This window comes from Oreochromis aureus, linkage group 3 (genome assembly GCF_013358895.1).
Source record: "Oreochromis aureus strain Israel breed Guangdong linkage group 3, ZZ_aureus, whole genome shotgun sequence".
Classification (NCBI taxonomy): Eukaryota; Metazoa; Chordata; class Actinopteri; order Cichliformes; family Cichlidae; genus Oreochromis; species Oreochromis aureus.
Window position 1 is genome coordinate 86,168,327 of NC_052944.1, and position 15,927 is coordinate 86,184,253.

The 15,927-nt window shown below is 41.1% G+C and overlaps 2 protein-coding genes across 2 annotated transcripts; both read left to right on the top strand.

The window, feature by feature from the left end:
• The first annotated feature begins 3,311 nt into the window (after positions 1-3,311).
• On the top strand, positions 3,312-5,703 carry LOC120437758 (nuclear factor 7, ovary-like). The gene is made up of 2 exons (XM_039608305.1): positions 3,312-4,051; positions 4,153-5,703. Exon 2 carries the CDS (start codon positions 4,170-4,172, stop codon positions 5,559-5,561), a length of 1,392 nt encoding a protein of 463 aa, XP_039464239.1. The 5' UTR covers positions 3,312-4,051; positions 4,153-4,169; the 3' UTR covers positions 5,562-5,703.
• Positions 5,704-9,165: 3,462 nt separating this feature from the next.
• On the top strand, positions 9,166-11,683 carry LOC120437759. Its single transcript, XM_039608306.1, has 2 exons — positions 9,166-9,445; positions 10,219-11,683. Exons 1-2 carry the CDS (start codon positions 9,385-9,387, stop codon positions 10,773-10,775), a joined length of 618 nt encoding a protein of 205 aa, XP_039464240.1. The 5' UTR covers positions 9,166-9,384; the 3' UTR covers positions 10,776-11,683.
• Positions 11,684-15,927: the final 4,244 nt, after the last annotated feature.

The window sequence follows — 15,927 nt, forward strand, 5'->3', positions numbered from 1 at the left end:
AGTATATTCACAGTTGAAACCAGATATTTACATACACTTTATGGAAAACACAAGAACATTTTTTTTTACTGTACATCATCAATATAGAGTAAACTTGTTTTGTTTTGGATAAATAAATATTGAAATATCTTTTGAATTAGTTAAATGTCAGAATAAAGAGAGAGGGAGCTGTCTATTTTTTATCACTTTCATCAAATTTAGGAGTACATATACACTAAGTTTATTGTTAATTCATAAGAAAACTCCAGACTATTCCATTCTGAGCTGAAGAAGCTTCTGATAGGTTAGTAGAGTCCATGTGAGTAAATTGGTGGCACACCTGTGGATGCATATAAGGCAAAACACAGAGCCTGTTTCTCGTATGTATCTCGTACCTAGTGTTTCTTTTTAGGTTTGTTATTTTTCAAATTCTATATTTATTAAGTTATGCAGGCTTGTTTGCACAACAAGGCTAAATAATTATATAAACTTTTCTAAATAATTTACTTTGGTAGAATTAAAAAATAAATGTAGTGCAGGTCTATGATGATTTTTAGTGCTACTATCATCTAGTTCTGATTCTGGTTCTGTCTTGGTTAAGTCCTAAGTAGTCCTGATTTTGAACTGTTGTAGTCCTGTTTTAATTCTGGATCAGTTCTGGCTCTGGTCAAAAAAGGAATTGTATATAACTGTAACTAACGGTAACTGACACATGGTATATTATCTGCTTATGCACACAGGGCACATACAGCCCTTTAAATAGTAAAGCTTGTGTATTTTCTCTTTGAGATCTACCAGACTGCGCTCTGGGTGGTAGTGTGTATGTCTCCCACTTATGCGCTTAATAAAGCACATATGTGCATAATTAAAGATTGTCATTGTTTAAAGGTGAAAGTATTTCTTTGTGCCCCCCTTTCCCTGTTAATGCCCTGCCTGGGCCCCTGGCATAACTTTGCTAGACCCGCCCCTGCACAGTTACCAGCTGTCAGGTACATAAAAAAGGATCCTGGTGTTATTTGTCTCTCAGAAACAGTTCATAACTTCCCTTCAACTCATTCATGTCACCTAAAACGTAAACCTGTTTCTCCATCACCTGTTCAGCTCTAATGATACAGTGGCTTACAAAAGTATTCGGCCCCCTTGAACTTTTCCACATTTTGTCACATTACAGCCACAAACATGAATCAATTTTATTGAAATTCCACGTGAAAGACCAATACAAAGTGACCACAAGGGGGCAGTATATAGCGGTGTGCAATACGCTTTAAACAAAGCCACTTTAACTGGAAGTGAACAAAAGCTGAACTTGCGTGCAATAGTATTTGCCTGCACATAGAGCTTACACCGTTGTCTGTAGATGTCATCATCATCATTCATTGGCTCAGTAATAAAGTGACCGAGGTATTTCACCTTTTTATGAACTTCAAGAGTTTTTTGGGCCAGTTTAAACAAAGGGAAATTTAGCTGTTTATCCTGCTTGGTTCTACATATCAAAACAGCACTTTTAGCAGCATTGTACTCTATGTCATATTGCACACCATATTCAGTACAGACATTAAGAAGATCCTGTAACCCAGCACTGCTTGGACTAAATACAACCAGGTCATCTGCATACATAAGATGATTTATCAATGTTTTACCTAATATACACCCAGTGTTACAGGCTCTCAGCTGTATGGACAAATCATCAACATATAGATTAAATAAAATTGGAGACAAAACCCCACCCTGTCTGACACCATTGCTGACACCAAAGGGGGCAGAAATACTACTTCCCCATTTAACCTGCATGTTCTGATGAGCGTACCAGTAAGAGAGAATTCTCACGATGTATTGAGGAACTCCCCGTCTCTTCAATTTATCAAAAAGTTTTCTGTGTTTCACTCGATCAAAAGCCTTAGAGGCATCAATGAAACACATGAGGACAGATGAATTTTTAGCCCTATACAAACTGACTATTTCCTTGACTGCATATATGCACATGTCAGTGCCGTGCTTTGGTTTGAAGCCAAACTGATTATCCAGAGAAGAGATGAACACACTAACTCTGTCAAACAAGATTCTTTCTAACACCTTAGATAAAATACTGGCTAGTGCAATCGGCCTGTAATTATCCAAACAGCTCACTTTTGAAGCTTTGTCCTTCATAACTGGTACCAATAAAATACACAGCATTGAGTCTGGTAATATGCCATGAGTCATAAACCCAGTGAAACAGAGTGCTAAAAGAGGAGCTAGCCTTAAACTAGCATGTTTTAAATGTTCTGCAGTGATGTGATCCAGACCAGAGGATTTATTATCAGACAACCTATGAATGTTTATTTTACTGTCTTATTGAATCTTTTTTTCACTTAATGTTCATGTTTATTTGAGCCTTTTGTGTGAAGCGCTTTGTGACCGCTGTGAAAAGTGCTTAATAAATAAACTTTAATTGCTTATCTCTGAAAATCAATCAATCAATAATCAATCAGTGAGTTTGTGCGTTTGAGTTTGTGTGTTTCAAAGATGGAGGCCACGCTGCTCTCAGAGGACTGTGTGTGGTTGTGGTAAACGTGTGAGCTGCTGCTGCTTCTTCCTCACATGTTTGACATGTTTCATATTTCCAGCTGATGCTGATCACACTAACCTTAACATCACAGACCATCCTTTGGTTCTTCTTCTGTTCCTCTGAAACTTCCTGCGTGGTGCCTTTCAAATTAAAAGCCCTCCCTGACTGTAAAGACTGGACTGTGCTGCAGCTGGTGGAAACAGTGTGTAGGTGTGTTGTGTTTGATGGAGGACTGAAGTGTGTGTCCAGCTGAGCTCTCTGTGTGCTCATATATACAGATGCTGATAAACACATGTTTGTATTTGGACCCTGTTACTGATCAGGACCTGCTGTGTGTTTCCTGTCCACAGGTCTACAAAGAGTCGCACTTCCTGCTGTGGTTCAGATGTTCAGCGTGTTGCTTTGTTTCTCACATGTTGGCTCCACGGTCTCTGCTGCTGTGGGCTGATGTCATGCAGCAATACAGCTGCTGAACATCTGGCCTTGTTTTGCTCCATCAGCAGATATTTGACTTTTAGATCACATGATATTTGCGAGCAACCTTCAAACACGTGTGGAGAATTCATTATTTCTTTGAAAGATTTTTTAGTAAATAACAGAAAAAGAAAGTAAGAGAAAAGCAAAACTTTAATTCTATAAAAGAGTAAAAATTCCACACACATGTAACTCACCACTGTGTGAACATCACAGGGGAGAAATCGTTTCTCTGAGTCAGAGATGAGTGTCAGTAACACAAAAGTAACTCTCAGTGTCATGCAGTGACTTTTACAAAACCAGATCAGATGAACCAACTCACACTAAAACATGCATTTTGCTGCACTCTTTACACTTATTTCTTTTCTTTCTGCTCTTTTATATATTTTGTAAAACCACAAAAAATATTTTATATCAGCAGCAATTTTTCTCAAACTGCTGCATCACAGCTTTCATGCTCTGACCTGCATGTGAAATGAGATAAAAGCTCTTTATTAGTAACTTTTACAACTTCTGGCAGGTTAATGTCTGAACTTTGGAGTGAAACACACCCTTAGTTACAAGAAATAACACCACTGTCTGTAACAAAGTGAATCCACCTTAACACCACCTGTGTGTGTGTGACTGCATTACACTCCCACTGCTGGGAACCTGAACAAGAACCAGAACAAAGTCTAAAATAGAAGCTGACAAACAGCTGCACCACCGAGTGACACTTTATTTTATAAACTTCACAACAGGTTTCATGTTGTGACCTGTGGACGTGAAATGACGCAAAACCTGTTTTACAGTTTTTGAGCTACAGGCAGGATTGAAACACACCTTAGTTAAAAGTCAAACAGCAACATTTTTCTCCTCCCCTCACGTCACTCAAATGTGACAAACCAGGAAACAGGAAGTTCTTCTTCCTCAGTAAAGAGAGACGCACAGACGATCAGACTGAGTTCAGACCAAACTAGCAGCTTCCTCTGAGTGAGTCCAGCTACAGGAGAGAAAAGTGGAAAACTCCAACACTGCTGCTTCAAGCTGCTGACGCTCCACACACTGAATGTGAGTTTGGGCAAAAACACGACTCAAAGCAAGTTTCAGTGAAGGTAGTAGAGGAGGGAGGGGAGCCAGGACTGACTGTACTGCCTGTCTGCTGTTTTCAGCTTCACTCACAGACTCAATGGCTTCCAGATCAGAGAAGGATCTCTGCTGTCCGGTCTGTCAGGAGGTCTTCAGAGATCCTGTTCTTCTGTCATGTAGCCACAGCTTCTGTACAGACTGTCTGAAGAGATGGTGGAGAGAGAGACCAACACACGAGTGTCCAGTTTGTAAAAGAAGATCTTCAAAGGAAGAACTACCTTTAAGTCTGGCTTTAAAGAACCTGTGTGAGTCGTTCTTACAGGAGAGAGATCAGAGAGCTTCAGAGGCTCTCTGCAGTCTGCACTCTGAGAAACTCAAACTCTTCTGTCTGGACCATCAGCAGCCAGTTTGTCTCGTCTGCAGAGACTCAGAAAATCACACCAATCACAGATTCAGACCCATCGATGAAGCTGCACAACAACACAAGAAGGAACTTCAGGAAACACTGGAGCCCTTAAAGAAGAAGTTAAAGGTTTGTGAAGAAGTTCAAGTGAAGTTTGATCAAACAGCAGAACACATTAAGGTCCAGGCCCGACACACAGAGAGGCAGATTAAGGAGCAGTTTAAGAAGCTTCACCAGTTTCTAGCAGAGGAAGAGGAGGCCAGGCTGGCTGCACTGAGGGAGGAAGAGGAGCAGAAGAGTGGGATGATGAAGGAGAAGATGGAGGCTCTGAGCAGAGAGATAGCAGCTCTTTCAGACACAGTCAGAGCCACAGAGGAGGAGCTGAGAGCTGAAGACGTCTCATTCCTGCACAACTACAAGGCTGCAGTGGAAAGAGTCCAGCGCTACCCCCTGCTGGATGATCCACAGCTGCCCTCAGGAGCTCTGATAGACCAGGCCAAACACCTGGGCAACCTGACCTTCAACATCTGGAACAACATGAAGGACATGGTCTCCTACACTCCTCTCATTCTGGACCCAAACACTGCTGGTCCAGATCTCATCCTGTCTGAAGATCTGACCAGTGTGAGAGGAGGAGATGAACAGCAGCTTCCTGATAATCCAGAGAGGTTTGATGGATTAATCTGCTCTGTTCTGGGCTCTGAGGGCTTTAACTCAGGGACTCACAGCTGGGATGTTGAAGTTGGAGACAGAACATGGTGTGACCTGGGTGTGTTAGCAGAGTCTGTGCAGAGGAAGGGAATCATACTGTCTGGATTATGGACTATATGGTTTGATGGAAGTAAATACTCAGCATGTTCACCATCAACTCCTCTCACTGCTCTCTCAGTACAGAACAAGCTCGAGAGGATCAGAGTGAATCTGGACTGGAACAGAGGAAAGCTGACGTTCTCTGATCCTGATACTAACATACACATACACACCTTCACACACACTTTCACTCACAGGATGTTTCCATATATTTGCACTGATGGTAAAGTGAAGGTGTTGCCGTTGAAGGTGTCAGTGTCAGTGGAGCAGATGAGTTGAGAACAGGCACGTGCAGGGGGGGGCGGAAGGGGCTTGAGCACCCGCCCCTTTCCTGATGGGTGCCCAAAGTGCCCTTTTGCTGAGGCAAATTTTTTTTTAATTTTTAATTATTTTTTTTTAAAAATGTGTGTGTGCGTGTGGAGTCCTGTCTGTGGCCCTCAACAATAATATTTAACTATTAATCACAGTTTTGCTAAATAAAAGGATCTGGCTTGCATCAGTCACATGATCACCATTAACCAATGATCGCCCTTGATGGCAGAACACGCTGGTTACGAGCCGGGAATGAGCTCACAAAGAGCACGTGCATTTTTTGCGGTCCGGAGCTGTAGGAGAAACACAAATTACCTCAGACACACAGAGTGATGCGACAAAACCAGTAAGTAGCTGTACAGCGCACACTGTAGTCTACAGCACACAGGAGTATTAGCTTATCACGTACACGTTGGTAAGTTGTCTTGTGGCAACTGACGAACTGAAACAAATGAGCGTGCTGTGTGTGTAACAGCGCGACAAACATTACCTGTCCTTTTATTAACTGCACAAGTAGTGCTGGTCATAGCTGCTGGCTGACTGGGTAAGGCTGTCATGGGTCTGTAGCTCTGTCCACATATTTAGTTTTAAAGTAAGTTACAGGGCTTTTCCTGCCTTTCTGGGGGGATTATATTTCACTAAAACGATGTAATATGCATGTCCACATAATTATGGATGATTAAAATTGTGATATTTAAAAAACACTTTATTTTAATGAACATAAATTAAGAAATAGATTATGTTAGAATTATATTTTAAATATGACAAAATGCTGATTTTACAGCAGCAAAATTATTGTATCTCTACAGTTTTAACATTTAATAAACTTTCTGCCTGTACAGACTGGATAGTGAAACAAATGGAATCATCATAAATACATTATTTCATATTTATTACTTTTTTTTGTCATTGCTTTATTATTGTAGCTCTAGTAATAAATAATAAGGGAAGAATTCTGAATTAGCACCATGATGCCCACAGTATATACAGTATTCTGAAGGTCTGAAATGTCACTGTGTGTGCATGCATGTGTGTGTTTAATGTATATAGATTTTTTAAATTATTCATTATATAACATTGTCCATACATGGCTGGTAAGGACATGAGGAGGAAACAGTAGGAGCTGTGTGAGGATACTAAAGGCAGTGGATCCCTCAGCAGCTGGATTACAAAGAGCACAGGTAACATTAACACATGTACCAGTTGTTGGAGAGGTATTCCAGTATAAAAATAATAATAAGCACAACTGGAATGTTTTGCTTCTATAACATTTTTCTGTCATCATTTTATTATAGATTAAGTGTAAGAGTTGTTAAGTCTGGATAATTAGATAATAGTTTATTGCAATAGCAGTTTGTGCCTTGTTCTCAGTGGACAGCAAGTGGAGAGTGAAATGATGAAATGAGGGGATGGAAGGAGGAAGAGAAGCAAAGAGTGATTCACAGGCAGAGCCGCGTTTATTTCTCACAGTTTTTGTTGCCTTATGGTTCCAAGCGCTGTCACCAATCTTTGTATTTTATTATTATCTCATGATACTTGTTTAATCAGCTACCATCTCTCCTATGGACTTTTTAATGTCTACAGTCTCAGATCAGCACAGCCCTGCCCTCCAGCACTATCAGCAGCAGGAGCAGCAGAAACCCCTCAACAGCAACATTGTACCCATCAGGTAAAACATAGGCTACGTTTGCTTTGCCTCACAACAGTGATATAGTATGATGCGATCCCATATTAGATTCTTGATGAATGTGTGTTGTTGTTATTCAGCCTGGTTCAATGTGCCCCCTTTTAACTTTGAGCACCTGCCCCTATAAACGTCTCTGCACGGCCCTGGTTGAGGATGATGATGTTTCTAATGTTGTTTCCTGTCAGTGAATTGAAGCTGTTAAACTGCAGCTGTCCTCCTGCTGCCTCGTTGTTCCAAAGCTCTTTGTTTCTCTTTTAGTTCTCACTGTTTCTTTCTGTTTCTGCTGTCCACCTTTTCACATGGAAAATCATTTCACTGTTTCTCACTGAATGACTCCCCAAACTAGATTTGAAATTCTATCAAGTTTCTAATCATTACAAGTGATTCATGTTTCTATTTGATGTGTGTAAATGGAGATGATTTAGTTTGCTGGGATATGGACTGACATGTGTTGAATGGGAGGAGCAGTTTGTTGTTGTCTTCTTGTCTGTTTATGACAACAATAAATATGTTGTTGAAACAATGATTCATGTTTAACTCCATATATGAAATGTTTCTGATCTTTGAATTCTGTTTGATTAAAGACTTTCTTCATGACACAAATGAGATTTCAGTGTATTAATAGAACTAAATAAGCTCAGAGTTGAAAGGCTGCAGTATTATGTACGTGCTTCACTGTCAGTATCTTCAGGGGATTCAAAGGAAACATCAAACTGCTGTAATGAGATAAACTAGTTGGGCTGAACACACTTATCTGTAGTTTGTCTCCATCCAGGATCATCAGAATATAATGAACATGTGTGAAGAGCCAAAAAATGCTGCTCCCCTCTCAGCATGATGACCTCCAGCCTTTGTTAACAGGACAACAGGAAACATGAGACAACTTTCAGAGACAGTAACCAACTGTGGCCACAAGATGGCAGCAGCTGATCTGAGATCCTTTATTGGACAGAACGACTCTGCTCTGTGACGTCATCAGAGAGACGGCCTTCACTTTGATAGATCTGACGTCATGTCTGCACTGCGATGATGAAAGCTGATAAACACATTGTTATTGATCCATGAAATCACCTCTGTCCTCTCAAGTGTAGCTGTTTACAGAGCTAAAGAAGTCCTTCATCATCAGTAGTAATATACCTATAGCTTTTTTTTTGCCCCCACCCCCCCCACCCCACACCCCCACACCCCCCACCCCCCACCCCTACCCCCACACCCCTCCCTATCCCCTCCCGCGTCCATGTGCATGCGAACGGACCTTGCGCGTGAACGGACTTTTGCGGCGTGAACGGACTTGCGAGTTCAGAGATCATATGTTTACATGTGTTTAATAGCGTTTTATTTAATGAAACCATTATGTGTTTTAATTAAACTCTTTTTAAAGGATTGTATAGGTCTCAGAGTTCTGTTATTTAGACATAGATGATTTAATTTAACTAGTTTAGGGTATTTTTCTTTAGGGCTCTGAAACACACACAGGGGTGTAATAGTTTCAAACAGAAAGTTTTTTTCCACCTTCTAAAACACATATTCACACACAGCATTTAATTTAACTAGTTTTAGGGGTATTTTTCTTTTTCTTTAGGGCTCTGAAACACACAGAGGCTAATAGTTTTTAAACAGAAAGTTTTTTCCACCTTCTAAAACACATATTCACACACAGAGGCTAATAGTTTCAAACAGAATACCACAAACAGCAGGCATTCCTTTAGAAATAAACAGGATTCTGCAACAGTTAGCCCCTACAGTCAGCAGAAGAGGACATCCTTATCAAGAGCATCTCAATTGTACTGCCATAGTTTTCAATACAAACAGTCTCCTTTATCTTATGGCAGAGGGCCGGCTGTGCTAGGTCCATCGGAGCCACTATAGCTTTTATCACGCCATTACACTTTGTACTGACCATCCTCCAAGCAGGTATCATCTTTTGTTTACACCTTATCTCTGCATCTCAGAGGGCACCTGAAACAAGCCCAACCCCAAGGGGCGGTAACGACACCTCCTAGAGGACTGCACCAATACATATAAAAACGGTCTCTTTCACCATTCGGAACATCAACAGCGCAACCTAAAGAACCCTCTAACTAACTAACTAAGGAGTGCAGGATGACATCTGTATCAACCATGACGAGTAGCCTGGACATCGCCCAAGCAACAGAAGCTCTAGGTACGTCTACAGGCGTATGCCGGGGCCCTCACCACAAAAAGCAACGCTGTGAAAACGTCGTAGACGGGACTGAATTTAAGTTAGAATATCGAGGCAGTAACGGGTATGTGTATACCGTTAAATATACCAACGGAGCAGTTATACTTCGTGTAGATTGTGGCGAGGAGTGTTTTGGGGAGTCACAACGCATGTCTACTAGAAACTGGAAACTCTTTTCGCACTGTTGTTTGTGCGGACTTGGACAATGTGGGCTTCCCAGAGATGCTGTATGTTTCCCAGTGGAACAGTCCAACAGGCCCTGAGCTTTACAGGGTCGAGGCTGATCGTTTCAACCGTAGCCCCGATGACTTTATTTTTCTCAGTGTATGTGATGACAGGGAAAGTTTTATAGCGGCCAGAGGGGTTGAAAACTGGAGGTTAAATCCTTACCCTCTGAGCATAGAAGAGCGCGCTACATGGTTTAAGGATATGTTTTTTATACAGTGGTGCGACTGGAGAGCTATGCTGCATATGTTTAGCAAGGTTGACGACGCCATCAAGAGAGATAGACTCAACACTGCGTACGAGGGTATTAGAAAACGACTTGTTTTTGATGATTTTGCGACTTGCTCGAAGACTGGCTTGCCTTCTACCCTGTGCAAACCTAAAATCATAAGGCCGTCCGACAACTAAATAAACCAAATGGTAGGTTAAATATATGTGTGTGTGTGTGTGTGCGTGTGTGTGTGTATCTAAGCAACAAAATATAACATTTTTATTGTTCCCATTTTCAGAGCGAGACACGCAGCCGTGGGACCTCACAGACTCACCACCCCCATCGCTGTTAATCCAGACCCCACCATCTCCACCCCCCTCTCCACAGCTGCTGCTGCAGGATCCTACAGGATCGGGGCTGTTTGAGGAAACCATTATCGACATCAAGCTTGCAACCCACCATCTTCTGATGTTGGCGCTAAACGAGTTTCTACAGTATACATGCTACGGATGTCAAATATCTCACCCCAGTCAGGTGCAACACAGCTGCTTGCTCGAATTGCCCGAGTATTTCTTTGACATCTACTATGACGATGTGATGATAAGGCTCAAGACAGACCGTTTCATCCCCGCCATACGCCTGTTTGTGCGCTCCTACACAGTCGATGGGACTGGAACACAATTCAGCCGAATTGCAGAACACACCATGACCGAACTGAGATCATCACAACATATAGTATGCGCAATTAACGACAACATTGTGCAGTTGCTAGAAGCAAGTTGTTATGCCCGACGTGCTAAACCAGCCATGCTACGTATGATTGGTAACTACTGGGCCGGGAGACACCTGGTTTAATGTATGCTGTTCAGTATTCATTGTCTGTGTGAATGAAATAAAAAGACGTGTTAACACCGACAGCTTTATCATTTGTGTCTTGCATGCATCATGGAAAACACCATGTATAAAATTTATCATGATCCGGCCCATCCGGCTGGCCTGGCCAGTTTAAATAAGCTCCGTATAGCTACCGCTGAGGCAATAGGTGTAAAACCCTCATTATCACAGGTTAAACATTATTTAGAACGAGACGACACTTACACACTCCATAAACCAGCCAGGATCCACTTTCCCAGAAACAGAGTATTGGTTAATGGAATCGACAAACAGTTTCAAGCCGATCTGGTTGATATGTCTGAATACATGACAGATAATGATAATGTTAGATACCTGCTAACATGTATAGATGTATTCTCAAAATATGCATGGGTTAGATGTCTCACAACCAAGACGGGCCCAGCCGTAGCAGCCGCTTTCGAGGATATACTTGCTGAGGGAAGGATCCCTATGAAACTACAAACAGATGAAGGCAAAGAGTTTTATAATACAACCTTTAAACAGCTAATGAAGCGATATAACATCAAACACTTCTCAACAGCTAGTGAGGTTAAATCTAGTATTGTTGAAAGATTCAACCGCAGCTTCAAGGGTAGAATGTGGAAGTACTTAACATCCGTCAACTCAAGGAGATATGTACACGTCATCCCCGAGCTCACACAGGCATATAACAATGCTTATCACAGATCTATCCATATGGCTCCAGCAGAGGTAAATAAGGATAATGAGAAGCTGGTCTTTAACACTCTGTACAAAACCACGCCTCAGAGGAAAGTGTGTTTTAAATTTAATGTTGGCGACACAGTACGAATATCGAAACTGAGAGGAGTGTTTCGAAAAGGATACGAACAAACCTACACCGATGAGATTTTCACAGTCAAAGAACGTATAGGGAGACAGCCCCAGTGTACAGACTAGCCGATCTAGCAGGAGAGGTGTTGAAAGGCACATTTATGAGCCTGAAATACAACGGGTGATTGTTGATAAAAACAAAACATTTAAAATTGAAAGCATATTGGCTAGAAAAAGGTGGGCCGAAAAAAAGATGGCTCTAGTAAAATGGTTAGGATGGCCAACAAGTTTTAATTCATGGATTCCAGAAAAGACATCATCGAGGTGTGATTAACCCTGATGACACAGCTCTGCAGTCATTCATTCACCACCGTGCAGAGACAGAGTAAAGAAGGATGGATAAAAAGAACAACAAGGCAGGCTTTTATGTGACCCTCTTCTCAAATGCGTCAGCTCATGTTTACCCAGGCAATAAGATATCTAATTTTAGAACAAAGTTAGCAAAACCTATTGTTTTGAATCATCAGTATGAGGTAGCTGTTATAGAGATACAGTACCCAAGACTTGGCTGTCTTTTCCACAAGCAGATTCGCAAGTAGAAATTTATAACCCTGTCAAAGATGACGCTCTATCCGTAACAACGATTGAGCTGTCTGTGGGTCATTATACCTCTGTGGAGCAGATAATAAAAGAATTTAATTTGAAATGCCAACAGCAGCCAGGCACGGCGGACATTAAAACACAATACAACACCGTTAGTAACTATGTAGGTGTTATGGGGCCTAGAGGCTGCGTTCTCACATTTAGAGGGAGACTGGCAGAAATCCTAGGATTCAAAACAGAAGAACCATTTGTGCTTCATTATAAAAACACATATGCTCCGCATCCTGCTGACATATACGGGGGAAAATACAACATGTTTATTTATGCAGATATCGCCGATTATCAACTTGTGGGTGACGCCCACGCGCGGCTATTAAGGGCTATAAATATCACAGACGATGTCCGGCGCATAGCCATTTTACAATTTGACACTCCACACTACACACCTGTGTCAAAGACATTAATCGACGACATAGAAATTGATTTGAAAGACGATCAGAATCAGCATATACCCTTTTTATACGGTAAGGTGTTTGTCAAGCTACACTTCCGCCCGATAAGACAACAATTTTAAAAAAGAAAGGATGGCTGTCTACAACGCAGACGAGACAAGATATCTAAAATATTACGTCGCTCAAGCCGGGGTGATTTGGGGGGTATATAGGGACCAGTACGCAATATGGTGCAGGTCTGGGCGGATTGTTCCGCAGCTTATTTAGATTTGCAGTGCCGTTGTTTAAAAAGGAGTAGGTATACTGAAACCCCACCTTAAAACCGCAGCGTCAGGAATAGTGTCTGATGTCATATCCAACATAACTAAGCCCACAAACACTAAGCAGGACGGTAACGGAGTGTATGTGTATACGCCCAATTCTTCAAAAACCCCACCCACAGCACGCATACCATCTAGAAAGCGTAAAACCACAAAACCAGCCAGAAGATCCAACAAACGGACACCGTCACGCGGAGTGAAAAGACCCAGAACCAAGCGTTCAAAAACTACAGCATTTGACATATTCTAAATGGCGCTGTTACACAGTCAATCTGGGAGAATGTAAAAACAGAGCTGGACCTGTTTACTGTTCCCCACACACAGACCAGCATTGAGAAAAGTACGTTTATTGAAATACCTCCTGTTTCGGCAATCACCGATGGAGGCCCGATCGAGTTTTACATCTCATCGTCCAGCGAAGACTACCTGGATCTAAATGACACATATATCTACACACGTGCGAGAATCACAAACGCTGATGGCTCAAACCTGGCTAGAGATGCTAACGGATTTATTAATTATCCTGGATGCAGCTTATTTAGTCAAGTCGATGTTAATTTGGGACACACGCTCATTAGTCAATCATCCAACACATATCCATACAGAGGTGTGATAGAATGTCTTATCAATTATAATAAGGACACTTTAGACACACAGTTCAGCACAGGGTTATTCTGTAAGGATACAGCATCACACATGAATGACACATCCATAGAAGGGAACAACCAAGGCCTTGTGACCAGAGGCGAATATACAGCGAATAGCAGCATTGTTGAATTGATAGCTCCTGTACACGCAGATCTGTTTTTTCAAGAAAAACTGTTACTTAATGGAATCGACCTGTCACTGAAATTTGTGCGCTCTAAAGACGAATTTGCTCTCATGACAGCGGATGCCAATGCGTACAGAGTTAAAATTGTCTCAGCCAGTCTCTTTGTCAAGAAAGTTAGTATATCACCGAGCGTCAGACTTGCACACAGCAAGGCATTGCACCATGCAAACGCAAAATATGCTATAGACAGAGTATCTTTAAAGACTTTCTCCATACCAGCAGGGTCTCGAATATCAACTAATGACAATTTATTTATGGGCAGGATACCTAAATTTGTCATCATTGCTTTCATTGATAATGAAGCTTTTACAGGAAGTCCAACCCGTAACCCATTTAATTTTGAAAACTGTGATGTAGAATTCATTTCTTTATACGCTGATGGTCAGGCTTATCCTGCTAAACCGTTCCAGCCAAATTTTCAGAGAAAACAGTATACCAGAGAATTCTATCAGCTGATACAAACCACTGGAAGACATTTAAAGGACAGGGCACTTGCCATATCGCGTAACGACTTTGGTAACGGGTATACATTATTCTGTTTCAATCTGGAAGCTGACGAAGGACATTCAGGCAATGTATCGTTAATTAAAACTGGGAACGTGAGGCTTGAAGCCCGTTTCAGAAACCCGCTACCCGCACAATGAACATCTTGTGTTATTCAGTATTTGATTCAGTCATTGAAATATCTAATATGAGACAGGTGCTCTTGGATTACTATTGAGACAGCAAACACGGTCATGAACACTATAGAGCTAACATCTGTGATCGGTAGGATTATCAAAAACACACATTTTCTAGGAGTGCTAGCCAGCGATCAGCTACCCAATGCACAGCTTCAAAGACTGCCTGCTATGGCTATTGTAAACACTCACCCATCTACAATGCCCGGGAACACTGGCTTGCTGTTTATATTTCGAGAGACAAACGCTGTTATTTTTTGATAGTTTTGGAAACTCGCTAGACCGTTTTCCACCAGAGATAAAGGTGTTTGTTCTAAAAAACTGTTCCACTATTTTATATTCAGGAAAACAAGTGCAGAACGACTTCTCCATCACATGTGGCCAACATTGTGTATTTTTTTTATTTCATATACAAAATGGTGTATCTTATTCACGTTTGCTTAACATGTATTCTACTAATTTAACTTGTAACGATGCTATGGTGTGTCGCTTTGTCAACAACATAGAGCCTGGCAGGCTGTAGCGATTATGTATGTGTGCAACAAGGATACTGATGTGTACTAGTGGTTATAATAAAAACGATATGAGAGCGTGATTTAATCGAGTCAATTGTATTTATTTATTATCAAAAATGTTGCATATATATTATACGGCCACATCATACAGACTTCAAGAGTAATAAAAAACAATAATAGAAAAACTGTAATAAAAGAAAACAACGTAGTAATAATGTAGTAATAAAGTAATAAAGAAATCAAACATTATACAATAATAAAAACAATAATAGAAAAACTGTAATAAAAGAAAACAATCTAACAGTTAGTGAAAAATTACGGTAGAAAAAACAACAAACAGTCAATATTTTAGGCAGAAAAAACAACAACAACATTACAGCTGTGATAAGAAACAGTCTGAATTCAAAAATCCAACCACTCGACAGGACCACCCTTTAATTTATTTTTTTTATTCTTTATTTTTTTCTTTAATGTACTATCACGCAGTGAGACGCCCGGTGTGTTCTTTCTAGGCGTATGTTTTAAAAAAACAGGGTCTTCAGGCAGGGTGTGATCTGTTTTATACAACGCAAGGGTCTTACGTACGCCGGCATTGGATATGGCTGATAACGGTATGTTTAAATCTGAAACAGCCTTTAAAAACTCTGTCCAGCCTATAGGTCTGAAACCTTCAGAAGGTGTGTGTGTGGATGTGACGGCTTTAATCAGATCATAAATGTGTGAGCCCGGTATAGTGTGTTTATCGACAACAATTTCGCCTTTGTCATTGTAAGAAATAGTGTTTGGCGAACGGTTCAGAGCTGATAGAATGAGTTCTGCATTCCTCCTACTCCTTTTAGATATGTGTGTCAAAACATTCTCTGAGATAAAATCCTTCACACCTTCAGCGCCATAAGCAAGAGGGGTGTCCGCAGGAGGG

Bases quoted from the DNA above. Each gene is read 5' to 3' on its own strand.
- LOC120437758 (XM_039608305.1), top strand. From the start codon at position 4,170: ATGGCTTCCAGATCAGAGAAGGATCTCTGCTGTCCGGTCTGTCAGGAG.
- LOC120437759 (XM_039608306.1), top strand. From the start codon at position 9,385: ATGACATCTGTATCAACCATGACGAGTAGCCTGGACATCGCCCAAGCA. The intron at 9,446-10,218 runs GTACGTCTACAG...TCCCATTTTCAG, and splicing joins CCAAGCAACAGAAGCTCTAG to AGCGAGACACGCAGCCGTGG.